Below are 19,238 nucleotides of genomic sequence, written 5' to 3' on the forward strand. Positions count from 1 at the left end.
TTAAAGTTCTTGTAACTCACTGAAATGATGTATTAGTAGACTGAGTTTACTGTAATGATACTGAGCTGCAGCTTGAATTAACCCATCAGACCCTTCCATTTCTATCCTTACAGCCACCATTAAAAGCAGGTTGTTTCAAGGCGCAAGTTATATTTTTCAGAGAACTTTCCTATTTTTATCAAATCAGATAATTCTTTTGTTTCATTGGAAAGAGCCGTGAAAAGCCTGGGAGTAATTTTTCTATTTGAAATTATTCAAATGAATCATTCAGAACAATAATATTTGTTACTAATGACTGGATGAGAGTCTTGGCAATGCTTTAGCCTAACACTAATAATGTCTAACATTATTTCCATACCTGAGGCAGAATGGGCAGGGAGTCCTCTGTGTTTCTCCTGTGCTTTTGCTCATGCCCCAGAGCTATTATACATGCTCCTTATTTAATTACTTGTCTTTAAATCTTTTAAATGTTACCCTGTGGCTTGGGAGGGTGCTGGAAGGTCGCCCCAAATTAGTGGAATCTGTATGGACAGAGTCTCAGTGAAGGAAATTAATTTCTTAACATTCAGTAGCTGTTTGTTCTAGAAGGATTTCTTTCCACCTGTGGATCTGACAAATTTGCCTTCTTCCTGTAAGCTTTGAAGTCCATCTCAGCTACAATTAATTCAGTAGTGGTGACTGATACTTGGTCAGGGTAATTGGTTTGATGGACTTCAAGTGCAGTGTTAGAATTTTTCCTCTAGAAAATAGAATTTTTCCTCTAGAAAATAGAATTTTCGTATTGGTACTTCTGTTTAAAGACGAGTTTGCAGGGGGTAGGCAGGAGGAGCCCATGCAATCTGTAGTCTCAGCACAGGTGAACCTCTCAGCTAGACGTAGTTATACTATAGAATCATTTGGCTTTACACACTGTGCTGACAGCATCCTGTTTTTCTGTATAGATTAAAAACAATCATGAGAAATCAGAAGCAAAGGATGAACACATTCATTTTGTGCTTTGAAATTGCTTCTTCCCTCCTTTTTAAACAATAAACCTTCCAACTTATTTTTATTTACACAGACCTATTCACCTTGGCATAATTTTTCCCCCCGTCTTCACAGGGAGTGGTATTTCTGTTGGTAAGGTACTGAATTTGTTAGCAGATTTCTTGGAAACAACTCTTACAGCCCACATAACTAATCTTGCTTTATAATGGGTGTTTAATACTCAGTAAAGCAAAATAGTTGACATTCTCCTCTTGGTAGCAGTTCAGCAACGTAATTAAGCACATTTTACTTCAGGGCTCATGGGAACCCCTAGAGATTTGAAGGGAAATAAGAAAGCCTTTTGTAAAAGTTTATTAAAAAAATAAATGGGTGGAGAATATTAAAAAAAAAAAAAAAAAAAAAAAAAGACCTGCACAAAAGTACTGGTTCTTCTGTTACTTCTTTGTTTTCTATTTTCATCCATTTTATTATGTACTGGTTTCTTCCTGGCACTGAACCCTTGTATAAAACACTTGTTGTCCTGTGTAGGAGAAGCTGAAGCTGTGCTGTGGCTGAGTCAGCATCCCCCAGCACAAACCTCCTAGGCTGTGTCTCTTCATAAATCTCAGTGTGGGTGGCATGCTGGGGCTGGGCCAGAGGGATGTAAGGCATGGAAAAGGGGGAGTGCTGAAGAACACAACTCACAGGATGGGGTTGCATGTCCACAGAACAGTTGTGTAGTGTGAAATCATGTGATCATCATGCTTGATTTTAGCTATGGACTTTGCAGGCTTACCCCTGAAAAATGCTGCATGCCTTTTTCTAGTCTCCTTTCTTGTTTATTCTCATCTGGTCAGGTCTGTGTTTCCCTGTACAGACAGCAGAAAAGAGCACTATGGTAAATATTGTACTTAAAATAAACCCTTGCTCTTAGCAAACTCAGTCCAGATATACAGGCATTCAGGTTGACAGTCTGGGTTAGTTCTAAGCACAGTGGATTCATTCTGAATTTTATGATACAGCAGAAGAGAAAGAAGAGGTAAGTGTTGGTAGTGTGATAAGTTCAAAAGGATAAACTTATTAATAGTTTGGAAAAAGAATTTTACTTATTAAAAGGTAACTTATTAAAAGGTAACTAAGAGTAATTTCTAGCAGTTAAAAGTGAATTCACTTAAGATCTGATTTCATGGTTTGTAATGAGAGCATAAATATCTAATCTGAAATTAGAGTTTTGCGTTATGATTAAATTTAACTTTTCTTTAGAAAAAGGGCAGGAATACTGGGTTTTTGCTTGACCTAACAATATATTTAATACAGATGAACAAGACAGTGGTCCTTAGTAACTCTACTCATAGCAAACACCTGAGTCAGTATTTATTCAATTAAATTTCATTATTTTACCAGAGGCATTGTCTAGGAGTTGCATCCATTTCTGATTCCCTTTGGAAGATCTGCTCCAGGCTGAAATCTGTGCTGTGGTGTGGTTTTTTTTTTTTTTTTTTTCCTAAAAGCTGACATAAGAGGTTTAGGTTGTGATGTTTTTTATTTTCTGGAGACTCAAGGAATTATGTGTTTTGTAGTCCGACCTACTGTGCAGTATTAATAGTCTGACTGAGCAGAAGCAGATACCACAGACTTATTGGTCAGTTTCATGTCTGAAGTTTCATGTCTGAAGTTCTGTCTAATAAAATCCATTGTGGGATTTTTTTAAGGCTGAATTTCCTCAAAAGGGAGGGATGGCTCTCAGTTTCTTTATAAAACATACAAACTTCAATTAAATTGAATTAAACATTTGCCCTTGAGAGAACTGTTTTCTCCTATAGAATCTCATTGCTAGAACTCTGTATTATTGTCCAGATTTCAGAGGGAAACTTATAAGCCAAATTTGTACTTAAGGCCTTAAAGCCTAGACCTGTGTATGAGGACTCCACCAGTGTAACCTCCTAAAAGTGATTTAACTTTCTGGAAAGCAGATTCTTTAATGGCATAGTGCTCCCAGATTTGGAATGATAACAATCTCACTATAACATGTATGTAACTTGCATGCACTTGATAGTTTTAACACTGGCAGTGATTTTATATCTTGATCACTACAACAATAACCTATTTGCAGCACCTGCAATTGTGGTGTGAAAAATCCCAGGGGATTTACATCATCTGCTTAATATATATTTTTAAAGGTGTATTTACCCTCCCTGTTCACCAGTGTATTCTGCATCAGTGGCAGTTCAGTCCATCACAGATTAGTGAGACTAGGCTAGAGTACAGTGTCCATAAAAAGCATCCTTGCACCTCCTGCCCATAGTCGACAAGATTGTCACATTAATTTTGACAGCAAAGGCAGACTTGTCAGGGAGCTGTGCTGGGTATTGTTACTTGGACCACTTAACTCCCTGAGGAGTAAGGAAGGGGGAGTGGCTTTCTGCAGTCCTTTCTCAGAGATTCAAAGCAGAGCTGTGCTGCAGCTGTTGACCTGCTTACAAATGCATTTCACTTCTGCAGTGCTCCCCTGGCTCTGTATCTGGATATTTGAATTTATTTTTATCCTCTGGGACAGAATTGGAAAGTTACCTGTGGGGACTGGGACACAAATTAGTTTTCCATTATTTTGTAAAGTGTCTCCAGTACTTCTAAGAGTGTGTTACATAATGTGCTTGTAACATTTGAGTGAAGTGCTGCAGAGCCTGTGTAGGAAGGATGGATGGTATAAAATGCAGCGCTCTGTGTTCACACCATGACCTACAGTTGGCAACAAGGAATATGATTCAACATGAGGTCTCACTCTGGGTATTGGGGAGCCTGAGTTCTGTGATGAGTGCCTTAATCATCCTTGTGATGGTGCAAGTCTGCTCCTAAGGAAGACAGATGAAGTCCAGTGAACTTCAAGGGGGCAAAGGGAGATACTCAGTTTTAAATTAGTTTGGTTTGGAGGCTTAAAGCCAAGTGTCTGACTTTCCACACAGTATTCTTTGAGTATGGTGGTGATTGTGCTGAGCATAAATTCTATGTAGCACACTTGCATCTGTGGTATTAGAAGACAAAAGCCAGGTAGATTATATTGATGGATTTATTAGCTAAACTGAGCAAAGGAGAAGCATTTTTGACCTGGACTAGTGTGGATGAGCTCATTAGAGAGGTTAAGATCAGAGATTGACTGGAATGTAGTGACCATGCCTGGGTTGAGTTCATGATCCCAAGAAACATGGATCTGGCAAAGGACATAGTCTGGATTCTGAGCTTTAGAAAAGCAAACTTTCAGTCTTTTAAAGAATTAGTGAATGTGATCCCCTGGGAGGCTGTCCTTAAGGATCGAAGAGCAGACCATAGTTGGCAACTCCTTAAGGTTGCTTTTCTTTTGAGCACAAGAGCTTTCCATTCCAGTATTTAGAAAACCAAAGAGAGCAGGACAAACTGGCAGGGCTGAGCAAGGATGTGCTTCTCAAGCTGAGGAATAAGAAGGAAGTGCAGAGCCAGTGGAAGCAGGACAGGTGACCTGGGAAGAGTAGAGATACACATTGAATGTGTAAGGATGGGTCAGGAAAGCTAAGGCACAGATGGAATGGGACTTGGCAAGAGGTATGAAGAATAACAGGAAAGAATTCTGTAAGTACATGGCTCAGAAAAGGAAGGCCAGAAAATAAAGGCCATGGTAAACAAGAAGGAAGAGTGGTGAAAACAGAAGTGGAAAAGTCTGAGGTACTCAATGAGTTCTTCTCCACAGTCTTCACTGGCAGTCAGGCTTTCCACATCTCTCAAGTCCCTGAACCTCCAGGTGGGGATTGGAGTAGTAAAGTTCCTGTCATTGGCAGTGAAGAGCAGGTATGAGACCCCTTTATGAAATTAAAAAGGCACAAGCCTATAAGGCTTGATGAGATACACTCCAGAGTCCTGAGGGAATTAGATTATGTTCTTGCCAAGCCATTCTCCATCATTTTTGAAAATTTACGGTGGTCAGGCAAAGTCCTGGGAGACTAGGATAAGGGAAACGTCACTCCTATTTTTAAGCAGGGGAGAAAGGAAGACCTGGAACTGCAACGTGGTGAGCCTCACCTCTGTGCCTGGGAAGATCACAGGGGCAGATCCCAATGGAAGGGGTGTTAAGGCACATGTAAGACAAGGAGGTGATCCAAGGCAGCCAGAATGGCTTTACTGAGAACAAATTGTGCCTGACCAACCTGGTGGCCTTGTATGTGTCTGCAATGGCTGACAAGGGAAGACTGACAAATGTAATGTACCTAGGTTTGTGTTATGCCTCTGACATGGTCCCACGTGGCATCATAAAGAGGGGTGGCCAGCAGGGTCAGGGTGGGGTTTCTGCTGTTGTGAGGCCCCACGTGCAGTTCTGCATCTAATTCTGGGGTCCTCAGTATGAGAAAGGTGTGGATCTGTTGTAGCAGGTCCAAAAGAGGACCATGAAGGTGATGAGAAGTCTGAAGCACCTGTCCTGTGAGGACAGGCTGAGAGAGAGACCTGGGGTTGTTCAGCCTGGAGATGAGAAGGTTCTGAGGAGACCTTGGGAGAGCCTTTCTGTGGGTTTGGCCCACACTCTGAGGGCCAGCCTGGCAGAAAAGTGGCTATAGTAATTAGCAAGACTGTTCTTCAAAGGTGTTTTGTAAATCAAAAGATTTAATGAAGAAAAATAATAAAATAACAAACATTACAGAAAACAAATGATAAGCCATGCACAGGCACCTGAAAAACTTCAGACACCTTGCTACAACATCTTGAAAAGCCTTTACCTCCTTTTGTGCTCTTTCTTAAATACTGAATGTTTTAGGAGGGATAACCTGGCTTGCAGCCAATAGAGGGAGACAGGGTTTGAAGAACAGTGACAAGATCCAATAGATGTTTATCTCTTGGCACTGAGCCAATCACTGCCAGGAGGGTATCAAAGTTTCTGGGTTCTTTACCTTAAGGGGTGAATCTTAAACTTTCCCCTATATGGAAAACCCTTGCTGGGTGCAGGAAATGCTTTACTACACCTTTCTGTCCCTAAAGAGGGCTTATAAAAAGATGGGGAACAGCTTTCCACATGTGCACATAGTGATAGGACAAGGGGAAATGCTTTCAAACTAGAATATGAGAGGTTTAGATTAGATATCAGGAAACATTCTTCACTGTGGAGGGCAGTGAGGCACTGAAACAGGTTGCCTAGAGAAGTTGTGCACAGCCCATCCCTGGAAGTGTTCAAGGGTGGGTTGGATGGGGCTATGAGCAATGTGGTCTAGTGTGTGGCATCCTTACCCATGGCATCTAGTTCCATCCTTACTATGGAACTAGATGATCTTCAAGGTCACTTGCAATCCAACTTGTCCTATGATTCTGTGACTCTGTGATTCTATGGCTTTGCCTTTCTGCTAGGGCAGCTTTTAGTTTTTGCTGTTGAAAGATTTCTAGAACAAAGGCCAATGTGAGACTGAGAGGCAGGAGAAAGTGTCAGAACAGTTTATTTGCACTAGTTATATTACATGGATGCCAGGAGGCTCCATTTATAGACAGCTAATTCACATAGTCTTGATTAGAATTTATTGATGGCATCTGCAATTATTAGCAATCCATTACTCAGGACTATTGTCAACCAAGAAAAATCCACCTGAAGTTGTCAGTTTTCAAGACAGAAACTACCCCTGAACACCAGAGCTTGATTGAGCATACCTTTATTCCACCTGTGTAAGTATTTTAGTTTAAACATTGCAGGGGTTGGGAGGAAGGAAAACAAACAAACAAAAAATCCTAACTTCTTTAGAAGTTTCATGGTTAGAGTGTCTCCAGATGCTTTTTCTTTATTGATTTATTTTACTGTGATTGTTCTCTGTGAGATGTAGCATACTAGAACACAAAAAGTAAGGGAACTTGTCTATTTTTTTCTCTGCCTTATGGTCCTGAGAGCCTCTGCCAAACGTGACAGCTTATGTCTTATCTTAGTGATGTGTCCTGGTTATCTGTGTTGTGTGCAAGGGCTTAGCATTCCACTGCTTTTTGCTTAATAAATTAAAACTGGGAAGGAGTAACGCTGTAATACTTGTCCATATAAGGGAGGTGACTGTTTTAGTTCTGCTCCTTGCACAATATGCAGTTGAAGCCTTTTAAGGGAAGGTGGTGCAGACAGAGTGAAAACATCCAGAAGCAGAACATCTATTTCATATTATGGTTGGTGCCAGTGCTCCTGCAGTCATTGCCACTACTGTCTATTTCTCACAGTCTATTGCAGTTGCATAGATAAAAAATGAAGACTTAGGAATGGGACTGAAAAAAAAGTTACAATCATTTTGTTAATGACTCTTGCATATTAAAAAAATAGTAAGAATGAAGAGAGAACTGACTAAATGTGAGATTAATTAGGCTTCAGAAATTGAAAAATGAAGTAGCAAAGGGCTCTCTAACATCAAGAGGAAGAGACCAAAGAGAGAACAAGTGGAAATACCATGCAGTGAGAATGAGATAGGGACCCAGTGACTCATCAGACAATGAATATGGTGTCAAGAAAGTTAAAAAATAGTTTGGTGTTTTTTGCAGAAGAAATTTGAATGTTGAAGAGAGTGCTCCAATAGAATGAAACCATTAAAATTTGGGTCTGGTTGCAAGTACACTTAAGATAAATCCCGCAGTATATGGTTAGAAAACAGCCAACCTAGTATCTTTAATCAAGGGATAGCAAAATTGATGTAGGCAGGTATAAATCACTTGTGTTGACCTCAGAAGTGTCCAGAGTGTTAGGAAAAAAAAAATCCAAGCAACTCAGGCAGTAAAATATCAAATACAAAGATTTGTAGGCTAAGGTTAGACTGTATGAAGACTTATTTTCAGCTAGAGAAATTATCTTCTTGATAAATCAGATGCAGGTCTCTCATTGATATATTTTTAATTCTTTGCATTAAGCAAAACTACAGAAGTGGAAAGAAAAACAGTTTCTGTTAGTTTCCGTCAAATAATAGTCTTGTCTTTGAAATAAAATATGCTTCGGACCTAAAATCAAATGAGTCTTTTATCAGCTGGAGATTAGATAACACAGACTACTTCAGTGGCCCAGTAGAGATTGAGAAGATCTAATGAGAAACCTTTTCCTTCTATAGCCATAGTAACTCTGAAAGAAACCATTAGAGAAGTTTGTTCTCTTTTGGGGTGCTGCTACAACACACTGTCTTTCAGTGGCCTGTATCTGTCCCACAAATTCCTTTAATTCCTGATTGTTAGTGCCTGTCACTGCTTTAAGGCACTTACTTCTGCAGAGTAAGACTTGCTGTTCTCTGAATTACAGCACCTTGTTCACCTCAGTCCTGGCACTGCAGAGAGGAGCAGGATTGAAAATAGGTGTATCCATGGAACAGCAGTCAGTGTTTTGAAACTTGTTCACCCAGGTGCCTGTAAGCATCTTTCACATGTCAGCTGATACCTACAGGTGGTGGAAGATGAGAGGCAAGGACATGCTATAGCTGATTCTCTAGAGTTTCTTTCATTATTACCTATTTCTTCCTCCAAGTTAAGACTACAGAATGAAAGAGATGCTGCGGTTTACCCTAGACTAGCATTTAATCTACAATACAAAACTCTAGCCAGTCACTTACAACTTCACAAGTTCATGAGACCTGTCAAAGAAAACCCTTCCCCCAGTGTTGTGACCTTTGTCTTTGCGGTGAACAGGCATCACAGCTTTGGCAGGATGATTCTGGCTGATTGACTGATCTATTCTTGGAAGTTACAAGAGTTTCACTGGCACAAGAAAGCAAGAAAGTCAGCTTGCTGCAGGCTGTTATATTTGCATGATTTATGTTCATCAGGATGTTTTTGTGGTGTTGTAGAGATTAGTTTGGAGAAAACTTCCCTCTGACTCTTGTTAATGTAAGTCAGGGTAATTCTGCTGGTGTCAGAGGTATTCTAGTGCAAAACCACCATGTCTGAGAGATACCATCAAGGACCACTTTGTTTTATTAGCCTGTCTCTGAAAAATAGTCTGTTGTGTCTACTGAAGACTGAAAGAAACGTATCACGAGGATCTTTAACACTTTTAAATAAAAGAACATGTTTTTTAAAACGGAAAGTTATCTTTTAACACCGATTAGCAGACTAATATTTTTAGAATTCCAAGGAAAATAATCTGGGGCATCAAGAGTCCTGTACCCTCTGTTTTCCTAGTTAAGTGACATGTAGATGGATATGAAGTATAAGGAAGAACACCTGGGATATTCAGATATGAAGCTGTACAATTAGTAGTCCAGTTGCCTGGTAAAGTTTTTCACATTAGTCTGTTAGGTCTTTCAGGAGTAATATTAGAACTGGCTGTTACTCTTTTTTTTCTGTCAGGAAATTTTAAAAAATTCAAATCTTTATTAGAGGGCCATAATTATGTTCCTTTTATTAGTAATAGTAAAGGGTAATAATAAAGGTAACTATTACCTTTATTATGAGCTTAAGTGGGACTTACTGTAAAGTTCAAGAATTGGCTTCACATTTCTGTGTTGGTACTAAACTCTCCAATAATTCTGTTTTCTAGAGATATATTAACTCAAAGTGCTTTTCAGGGTTGCATTGTATACCTGCTCCTTATGTTTGAATAAAAAGTGGGCAGTCGGTATAGGTAGTGAGGGACTAACTCTTCAAAATAAAAATGACAGTGAAACTGTGAAACAACAGGAGAGTGAATTTAACTATGGAACTGTACAAGAATTTATATTCCTATTTTCGTTCATTTTGTTATCTCTGCATTTAAAAGCATCTACTCCTGCTTTTTCTGAATTCACAAAGTATAGTTTTAAATAACATGTCACTGCAAAAAGTCCAGTCCACTCTTCTTTGATTTAACTTTTTCTCCTTAATTAGTATTTCAGCATCCTGGGAACATAAATGCTGTTAGTTCTGATGTGGGCAGACTAACTAAGGTTATAACTATAACTTCCAGTTGGGTTCCAAATGTAAATACTCTGTTTCCTAGACTAGCAAGGGGTAATTAATTATTACTACACACAGATGGAAGGAACTTTACTGTATATTCTCATTGATGTAGGGAGCACTCACACTAAAAGAAGGCAAGCAAGAGTAGTGTTTGAAGTCAGTCTCTTTAAATGTCCAAGATGACAAGAACCAGAATGTCCATGGTTTGTTGTCTCCTTTCAGCATAGTTCATGCTCATGGAACATATAAACACAGGTATATCAGCTGTGAGGTTAGACATAAATAGAATGCCTTTTTCTTCAAATAGACCAGGGAAATGAACCTATTTATAGGGCATATTTTTTCCCAGTTTTTATTTTGAATTGCTCTGGGAGTATATTCCATCCATTAAGTCAGGCCTTTTAACAGGCAATACTTACAGCAGGAATGCTCAGAGCCTGAGGTATTGCCCTTACAGGTGCACTGCTGCATCAGTGTCTTGTTGATGGTGCATTATACATATCTAAGGGTATATAAAATTTACTGTGCTGTCTGAGACCTCTGCAAGATATAAACCACTTTTAGTACCAGTTTCAGGACTCACTCACTGAGAGAAGTAGTATCCTCTCTCATCACGAGATCTCATACAGACAATATATACAGACTCTATATATTTATTTGACTTTACATTTCTAACTTCCCAAATTTGGGGATTCTAGTGTAAGTAGGCAGAAAGAAGAGAAACTTAAAAAGCTGTACATACATACATAATCTTGGTTGAACTGTCCTGTAAAGGTACATTTCTAAAAACATTGTAAAATGTAATTAATGGACCTGTGATTTGTTAGAAATAAAAATCCTTACTGTGACTCATCAGCAGTTCTTGCAGAGTTGCAAGTTCCTGAAACCCTTATCCTAAGCATTTATTTGCCTAGCATTTATCAAGCCTGTCAGGAAGCCATATGCTCCATTAAACAGTGCTGGAAATGTTCAGTTCTGCAGTGCACAGAAACTAATTTCCAAATTTCAGGCTACAGGGATTCTGCCAGTCTCAACTGGAACTTCTTTAAAAAAAAAATCTGGCTTCTTGTTGTAGCAGAGATTGAAAGCTCTGATTTAGTAATTTTGTTTATAAAAAAAGATTGGTAAATATAAAGTAAAAAAAAAAAAAAGTTTTGGTAAAATAAAGGGTTTTTTTAAACTTTTTTCTCTAATGAAGTAATACCCAGTCATATTTTATTTTAGAAAGATGTAGATGTAGGAGCATTAAAAATCCCTCCCATTTCCTGCACCTAATATCTGTTTTCCCTGACTTTGAAGATCTAGTAATTTCACCGTCACGTATTAGTTTCCTTCCTTTGAGGGTGTTTTCCTGTATTTTGCGTGATTATATGTTTGATCTAATATTATTTCTCAGAATCTGCAGCTTTGAGAATTTTTGCAGCTTCCCATGGGAACCCCACTCATGTTTTCTGGGGTGATTTTTCACCATGAATGTCTGTAGCCTGCATAAAGGCACATTCTGCATTTATTGAGGCTTCCAGTGATGATTCTTTATTTCAGAAAAATGTCACTAAAAAAGGAGTATGCTTAATTTTCAGTATACTTCTACTTACTTACTCTGTTAAAGTATTAAGAGCCAGAAACAACAACAAAAAAAGAAGTTGCATGGAACAATCTGTCATATTCCTACTATAAACTATTAATTCTGTAAACTCTGTACAAAGTGAGTCCACATGCCAAAAGAAAAAAAACATTCATATTTTCATTGCTAGCCTGGTGCATACAACTCTCTGAAAACAGCTACAGCCCGTGGAAGCTTTTAGTGCTGGTCAGGGCCAGTCAGACCAAGGCTATTTGTTCTTAGCTAGAGGAATACAGGAGAGTAAATGGGAAAAGATTTCCTTCTCCAAAAACTGTGCCAGGATATGGGAACATTTCTGCATGCAAACATATTCCAGCTGTATTGTTAGGCTGCCTTAAGAGAGTTGGTTTTGCTCTTCCAGCATGTTAGGTATTTCTGGTTTATTGTTTTCACGTTTTTTTGGCAGTACAGTCCTGCTTTCAGCCTGAAGTTATTGCCACACAGAGGTTAAATTCTTTAACGTTCTTGATTTTTTGAAGAGCCAGAGAGAAACCTGTTCAGCTGTGCCCTGTGAAACCTCCTTTATGAAACAGCATTTCTAAGGGTCAATAATATATGTAGTGCTGTATAAACACAAGGAGGTATGTACCCACCCCTGCCTCTAAACTAAAGGTATGAAATCTGAGTTCAGGATTAAAAATTTTGATAATATCCTTTTCTTTATGTACATTTTTGGCTCTTTTCAAATAAATATCAGCAATTCTTACTCTATCTCATTTAAAAATCACTCATTTTAGATGTAATATATAAGTAAAAATGAACACCTAAGCTGAATAGCTTAGGGAACTTAGAGAGTGGATATTCTTACATAAAAGAAAGATTAACTTGGAGACTACATTACAGTGCAGGCTAACAGTGTAAAAATTTCAGAGACAATAAGGGCTGAACTGTCATGGCACCACTTATGGTGGTGCATGGAACTAAGTCCAGTTGGTGGCTGGTCACTAGGAGTGTTCCCCAGGGCTCAGTCCTGGTGCTGGTCCTGTTTAACATCTTTATCAATCATTTGGATGAGGGGATAGGATTCAGGTCAGTAAGTTCACAGACAGCACTAAGTCAGGTGGGAGTGTTAATGTGCTGGAGGGCAGGAAGGCTCTGCAGAGGGATCTGCACAGGCTGGATCATGGGTGTGTTGTCTTCTTTCAACATGTATGTTCATGCTCATGGAACATACAAACACAGGTATATCAACTGTGAGGTTAGACATATATGGAATGCCTTTACTTCAAATAGACCAGGGAAATGAACCTATTTATAGAGTGTATTTTTTCCCAATTTTTATTTTGAATTTACTCTGGGAGTATATTCCATCCATGGTGGGAGGGTCAACAAGGCCCAGGGCTGGGTCCTGCCCTTGGCTCACAACAAGCCCAGGAGTGCCACAGGCTGGGGCAGAGGGGCTGGAAAGCTGCCCACAGGAAAAGGAGCTGGGGGTGCTGGTGACAGGGACTGAACAGGAGCCAGCAGTGCCCAGGTGGCCAAGAAGGCCAGTGGCATCCTGGGCTGTAGCAGCAATGGTGTGGGCAGCAGGAGCAGGGCAGGGATTGTCCCCCTGTACCTGGGGAATGATATTGAGGTTGTGGAACATGTTAAGAGGAGGGCAGTGAAGTTGGTGGATCTGGAGCACAAGTCCTGTGAGGAACAGCTGAGGAAACTTGAGATTGTTTAGCCTGGTGTGAAAAACAAAGCTCACTTTTTTGGTAAATTTTAAGAGCTAGATTTAATAAAAAATTAAGACAATTAGGAGATAAAAAAGCAAAGTATGGCTGGCCGGGTGACTTGGCACTAAGCCAAGTTCACACTCTGCTATATCAGGGACACTCATTAAATACCATTTCTATTGCACCGGTTTGATGAATATTCATATTGTTCTATAAACTAATTTTCATATTTTAGGAACTGTTTTGCATGGTCTCTCTTTGGGTTTGCCTTTTTAGAGCTTGTGTGTTTTGTGGCTGTGTCTTCTTTATTACTTTTAGTTTGGGCTTTGGTTCACACTTTCTTCAGATAGGAGATGCTGATAGTTCGTATATTAGTAGCAGAGTCTTCTTTACATGTTCACTGGATGTTATTCTGACCAAACAGACAGTTTAAGCATACTTATATCAACTACTACCACTATGCCTAATTTTCTTTACTAAAAGCAGAAATAAAAAACTTATGTCCTTACAACAACATTATTAATCATATAGCACACACCTTGCGAAAAGCCAGCTTTATAATATGCATTTATAACACTGGAGAAAAGGAGGCTCAGGGGAGGCTTTATCACTCTCTACAGCTGCCTGAAGGGAGGTTGTAACCAGATGGGAGTCAATCTCTTCTGCCACTTATCAAGGGAAAGGACAAGAGGAAGTGGCCTTAAGTTGTGCAAGGGGAGGTTCAGATTTAATATTAGAAAGACTTTTTTTTTTTTTTTTTTTTTTTTTTGCTGAAAGAGTGGCTAGACATTGGAATAAATTTCCCATGGAGATGGTGGAGTAACTTTCTCAAAGTATTCAAGAGGTGTCTGGATGTGGCACTTGGGATGATTATGGTGGTGCTGGGTTGACATTTAGACTTGATGATCTTGAAGGTCTCTTAGAACCTTGACAACTCTGTGATTCTGTCATTTAGACATATTTGTATACCAGGTTTTGAAGGAGTCAGTGCTGACATATTTTGACAGTTTATCCCATCTACTTTATGCACTAAATTTAAGATAGAGAGATGTGCCATCTGAAAACAAGTGTTTTGTTGATCAGAAGGGTTACTGCTTTCACCTTGATACTTTTAGACAGATTGTGTTAAGTGTGTTGAATCCACCTTTGAGTGATCTGCTTTGCTTTGGCTTGACTGGAGTTAAAATTAAGTAAACTCTCTTGCTTCAAGGAATGCTGTTTGGTGTGATAGTTGAAGCAATTGTAAGGTCCTTGGTAGTTGGTCAGATTGCTTCACTATATCTCAGTTCTTACCTTGCATATTATAAAAAAATATTTGCATATTATAAAAGTTGATTCTGAAAAACCCAGACACACAATGAAAACCAGCAAATAATTAGAAAGATTGGTAATAGCCATTCTGCTTAAATCCCATCTTGGGATTTAGGGTTCTTTAGAGTTGTTGGGTGGGTTTTCTTTCTTTCTTGTTTTTTAGTCCAAAAAAGGATTTTTTTCATTATAGTTTATAGAAGGAATATTTACTAGTTAACAAGCTGGGGAAAAGAATGCACATCTATAAGGTAGTTAATTATGGTTCTTGAAAACACTGGCATTGTCACTCAGATATTGAGAGGGTTTCTTGCATTACATAAGAGAAGACAGGGAAAATGAGTTGAGATTCAGGTTGCGACTGGGAAAGGTTTTTAAAGGACATACTGCTTAATGGAAACATTCATGTATTGTCTTGTCTTTGAACACATTACAAGAAATAAAAGTATCTTTGAAGTATTCTCATATTTGACTATGCATATTTTGTAAAAAACATGATACTTCAACTTCCATTAAAATATTAGCATAACAAAACTGTCCATCCTTAGATGAGCTGTTCCTTGGTAGTAAAAAAAGAAGGATAGAAGAGAAGGATACTGCTAAAGCCTATTGAGGTCCTACATTTTCTAAAATAATACACTTAATATATAAACATACTTGGGTTGTGGTTGAAGTTAGGTGCTGAGACAAGGATCAGTTTTGAATGGTAGTGTTGATCTATTCTTGGTTTTGGTTTGTTTTTTTCTTTTTTTACTTCTATCTCAGCTGTTGGGAGATGTAATGAGATGTAGGATGTTCCTCAGCTGACCTCAGATCATATGTAAAAAAAAGCACTGTCTTAATCATGTGATATTTTATTGTATGTTTTCCAGAGTGGCAAAAGTAATGAAGGTTCCTGTGTATGAGACACCAGCAGGATGGAGATACTTTTCCAATCTCATGGACTCTGGACGTTGTTCCCTTTGTGGTGAGGAGAGTTTTGGCACTGGTACGTAATACATAATCAAAAATTACCACAGACTTTTAATTTTTCCTGGATGCCTCAAGTCAAACCCAAAAGAATCAGAAAATTAGCTCTGTCTTGTGTTGAAACAGAGAACTTTAAGTGGTTCACATCTTGAGGTTCGTCTTTTAAGTGTGATATCCAGCACCTTGAAGTATGAAAAATGTAGAAAACGGATATTCAGCAGTGGCACACAATCTTACTACTGTCCAGGCAGCTTCTGGAGGTGCCTGGCACTCTCTTCTGACTTGCACATAATGCAAAAAAACCTCACTGGTTCCACTGCAAGTCTTTTCACAGACTCCAACAGCATATGGAGGGATATTGGCTATACAGAAGCCACGTGTTTTTTCCTGATGTGATTAGGTGTACAAAATATGAGGGTGGTACACTCAAACATTGGTATATCTGGTGACATCTAAACAAAACTGTTGCAGGGTTTCCTTTTTGGAACATCACAATTGCTCAAGTGTCAGATAAAATCATCATTAGAAGAAATTCAGTTCCATGTCAGCATTTGTGTATTCCCTAGGTATTTCTCTCTTATCATTCCCAAGAACCAACCAAACAACAGAATGCAGAATGAATGACAAATTTGAGCCATCAGAAATATAGTATTGACAGTAAGCAATAGAGCAAATAATTGGACTGTGTAGTCTGTAAATCTACACAAATGTGGTTTTAGTTTATGAGAATAATGGAATAAATTTCAGAGCATTTATTTTTTTCCTTCCTGGATTCGGGAACAGAAATTCTTCCTTTTTGTTTATTAGTAGGGCTATATTACAAGTCTTTTTGAAAAAACGCAGACTAGAATAACTTAATAATTTTTCTGGCTATTAGTTTATTCTATATCTTGATGTGAATTGTATGGAGTTCTCTATTTAAAGTGTGTAATACCTTGGCTGGAGCCCTTTGTAGAAAGTAACTTAACATGCAGTGAAACCTTGATTACAAATTTAATTTTGCTTTAATTGACTTATGTCATATATTAAGTTTGTTGGTTGGGGTCAATTAGAGCAGAATGCTGCTTTTTTGAAAATAATGATACCTTTAAGCAGCCAAAGACATGGCACTTAATGTAATATCTTCCTGTTTGCCCTATGGGTCTGAATGGGCTGTGATGAAAGAATCAAAAATGTGTTATATTTCTTTGGGTCTTATAATGTAAAAAGGAAGAGAAGTTAAATTTATAATGAACGTTAGTTTTCTTTTTGTTGTCAATGAAACCAATGTCCCATGATCACAAACTGTATGCCTTCACTGTTTACTCTGAGTGTCACAGGTTTGTATTGCCTTGACTATGTCTTTTGAATAGAAATTTCCTCTACAGCATGTTCTATGAGGTCATTGAGAGATGTGATTTGGGGAGAGAAGGGCAGGAAGATCTTGTACGTTTCAGAATGTATTGCTATTGGTTGTGATGTGTTGTTGAACTGCAGCTCCATAAACCCATGAGAGGTGTAAACTGGAGAGTTTTCAACTCTCACTGCTTTTTAATGCTTTTTCAGTGAGCCAATTCTGTTCCTCTTTCCTCTAAATAAAAAAGTTCCTCTTGCTCCTTCAAAACCAGATACTTTCATGAAATTTGGCTGAGTCTAAAGACATCACTACAACCTCAGCAGCACACAAATTATTTGGAAAAAGACTCCTGGCTTCATCATCATACTGAAGAAAATTAAATGTGGATTTTAACTGGAAAGAGCTTGCCAAGTTCCCATATGTTGAAGTATATCTAGATACTTTAGCACATGGAGTGCAGCACCTCCTGCTGCATACAGGCTTATGTGTAGAGGGATGTAAAACAAACAGGAGTGGCCTGTCTGTGCCACATGCCATATGACAAACCACTGCCACAGATCTGTTTCTGCTTGGAGAGTTACTATCCTAGACCATCTTCTTGTGATGGTGTTGAGTAGGACTCTTTCAGATACTTTCTGTCTGAGGGAGAAGAGGGGAGTCATTGTGCTTCGTAGATGTACTAAGCCATGTCTTTGAGGAAACTTGCCATTTAAATTTTACGGTGCAGTATAGAAAACATCAAATTTCCCTGTCACATTGCAAAAGCATGTTCAGGGTCTTGCTAAGCAGGCTGTCCCAAGTACTTGGTGGACTTTAGCTCTGATGATCAGTCATATAGAAATGAAAAATAAAATATTTTGATCTGCTGTAACAATGAGGACATTGTGATCTCTGTAGGTCTAATTTTATTATCCTGAGTATCTGATAGTGGTTGAATTTGGGAAGAGAAACACTCATGGAGGTCAAGGAAGTGCCTCTAGGATTTGACTGTTCTAGATAGGCAAGAAAATTACCCTGACTTCTTTCTTCACTTGCCATTGACTTTTTTCTTTGCTTGTACCTTTCTGTGAGGCCTTAAAACAATTGCCTTCTGTGCTATGACCTCTCTTCCAAATTTGCAGAACCTGACCTCAGTCTCTACATTCCTTACCACTCTGTGTTCTTTATATTAATCCAGTTTTTCTATCCTATCATCAATTCTTAAGATTCCTAATAAATCCTGACTCTTGTAAATGAACAACATATTGCTGGCCAGCATGGAGAGCTGGTCTGCAGAAATATCTTGGGATCCTAGTATGTTCTGATCAGATTAACTTTGTGGTACCTTTAGCACTTCAGTGCAGAAAGCCTCTTGACCTCAGTTTTATCCAATTCCATCTAAAGGCAAATCTGGACACTCGAGATTTGATCCCATGGGCATCCAGAGAACTTGAGCACAGGGTTTGAATTCCTCAGTCCTCAGTGTAGTTGCTGTGTAAAAAAGTATGTGACAGAAGGAGATTTCCTAAAGATGTTATGGAATCTCCCTCACTGGAGGTATTCAGGAAACATCTGGAAACAATCCTGCCATGTGCTCTGGGATAAGCCTCCTTCAGCAGGGAGATTGAACCAGATGCCCTGTTGTGGTTCCTCCCAACCCGACCCATTCTGGGATCCTGTGATGCTTTTGGGGCAAATTATGTAATGACTGTGATGTCAGAAGTTTGTTTTTCTCACTGCCTCAGTTTCCTTATCACCCTTCAATTCAGTGCAGCTGTCTGAACAGTGTCCTCATATGCCAGGAGGTTTATTTGTAAAGAAGTTCTGATTTGTAGATGACCAGTATTTAGCAATGTGAGCTGTTTTTAGCAGTAAATATTTACCTTATTGCAAATCTTTTAGTAATGTCCTCAGCCATGTGACCTTCACATGTTTCTGCCAGTATTGGGCATTTGAATCAATTTTACAGATTTTGCCCAATCGTATCTATTTAGGCAGCTGAAATTTGGCACTTTCTTTGCCTTTCAGCATGGAATATTTATGTAAGTGTAAAATATAGTGATCACAGTGGGAAATTTACTGCTCTGTGTAAGAGAAAGGAGTTTTAAAATCCACCTTCTTTCATTAAACTGCATTGGAAATCAATTGCTTGTGTGCCCAGGTAATCAAGCCCAGCTGAAATTTCCAAGTAATAGAGAGCCTTGGTTTTATAACATAAGGGACTTTGGTTCTGGCAAGTACATAAAAGCAAATTTTCTGCTATAAAAGGAGAAAAGATGTTGAAAACATCCCGTACAGCTGTATTTCCCACACTTGTTTTCTGGCAGCTGATCTTGGAGCTAAACCAATGCTTTAAAAACTTCTTCCATTTTTGTAACAATGTGGGGAGCTTGTCAGATGAGGTTAGTAACTTTCTGTTTCTATGGCTAATGCCCAGCACACAGTTCAAAGGAGGGCCTCAGCAGCAACAATTAGTTTTTAAATTTCATCAGCAAGCTATTAATCA

General features: G+C 38.7%; 1 protein-coding gene across 1 annotated transcript in view; it reads left to right on the top strand.

Moving 5' to 3' along the window:
• Positions 1–19,238, top strand: part of PGM5 (phosphoglucomutase 5) — a gene marked incomplete at its 5' end in the record, with an annotated part of 71,542 nt that overhangs the window by 30,162 nt on the left and 22,142 nt on the right. Inside the window, one exon of the mRNA XM_083882892.1 lies at positions 15,321–15,436. Coding sequence (XP_083739018.1) covers positions 15,321–15,436 — 116 coding nt within the window. The remainder of the gene's footprint in view (positions 1–15,320; positions 15,437–19,238) is intronic.

The sequence above is a fragment of the Zosterops lateralis genome (genome assembly GCF_965231275.1).
Source record: "Zosterops lateralis genome assembly, chromosome: Z".
In the NCBI taxonomy this organism is placed as follows: Eukaryota; Metazoa; Chordata; class Aves; order Passeriformes; family Zosteropidae; genus Zosterops; species Zosterops lateralis.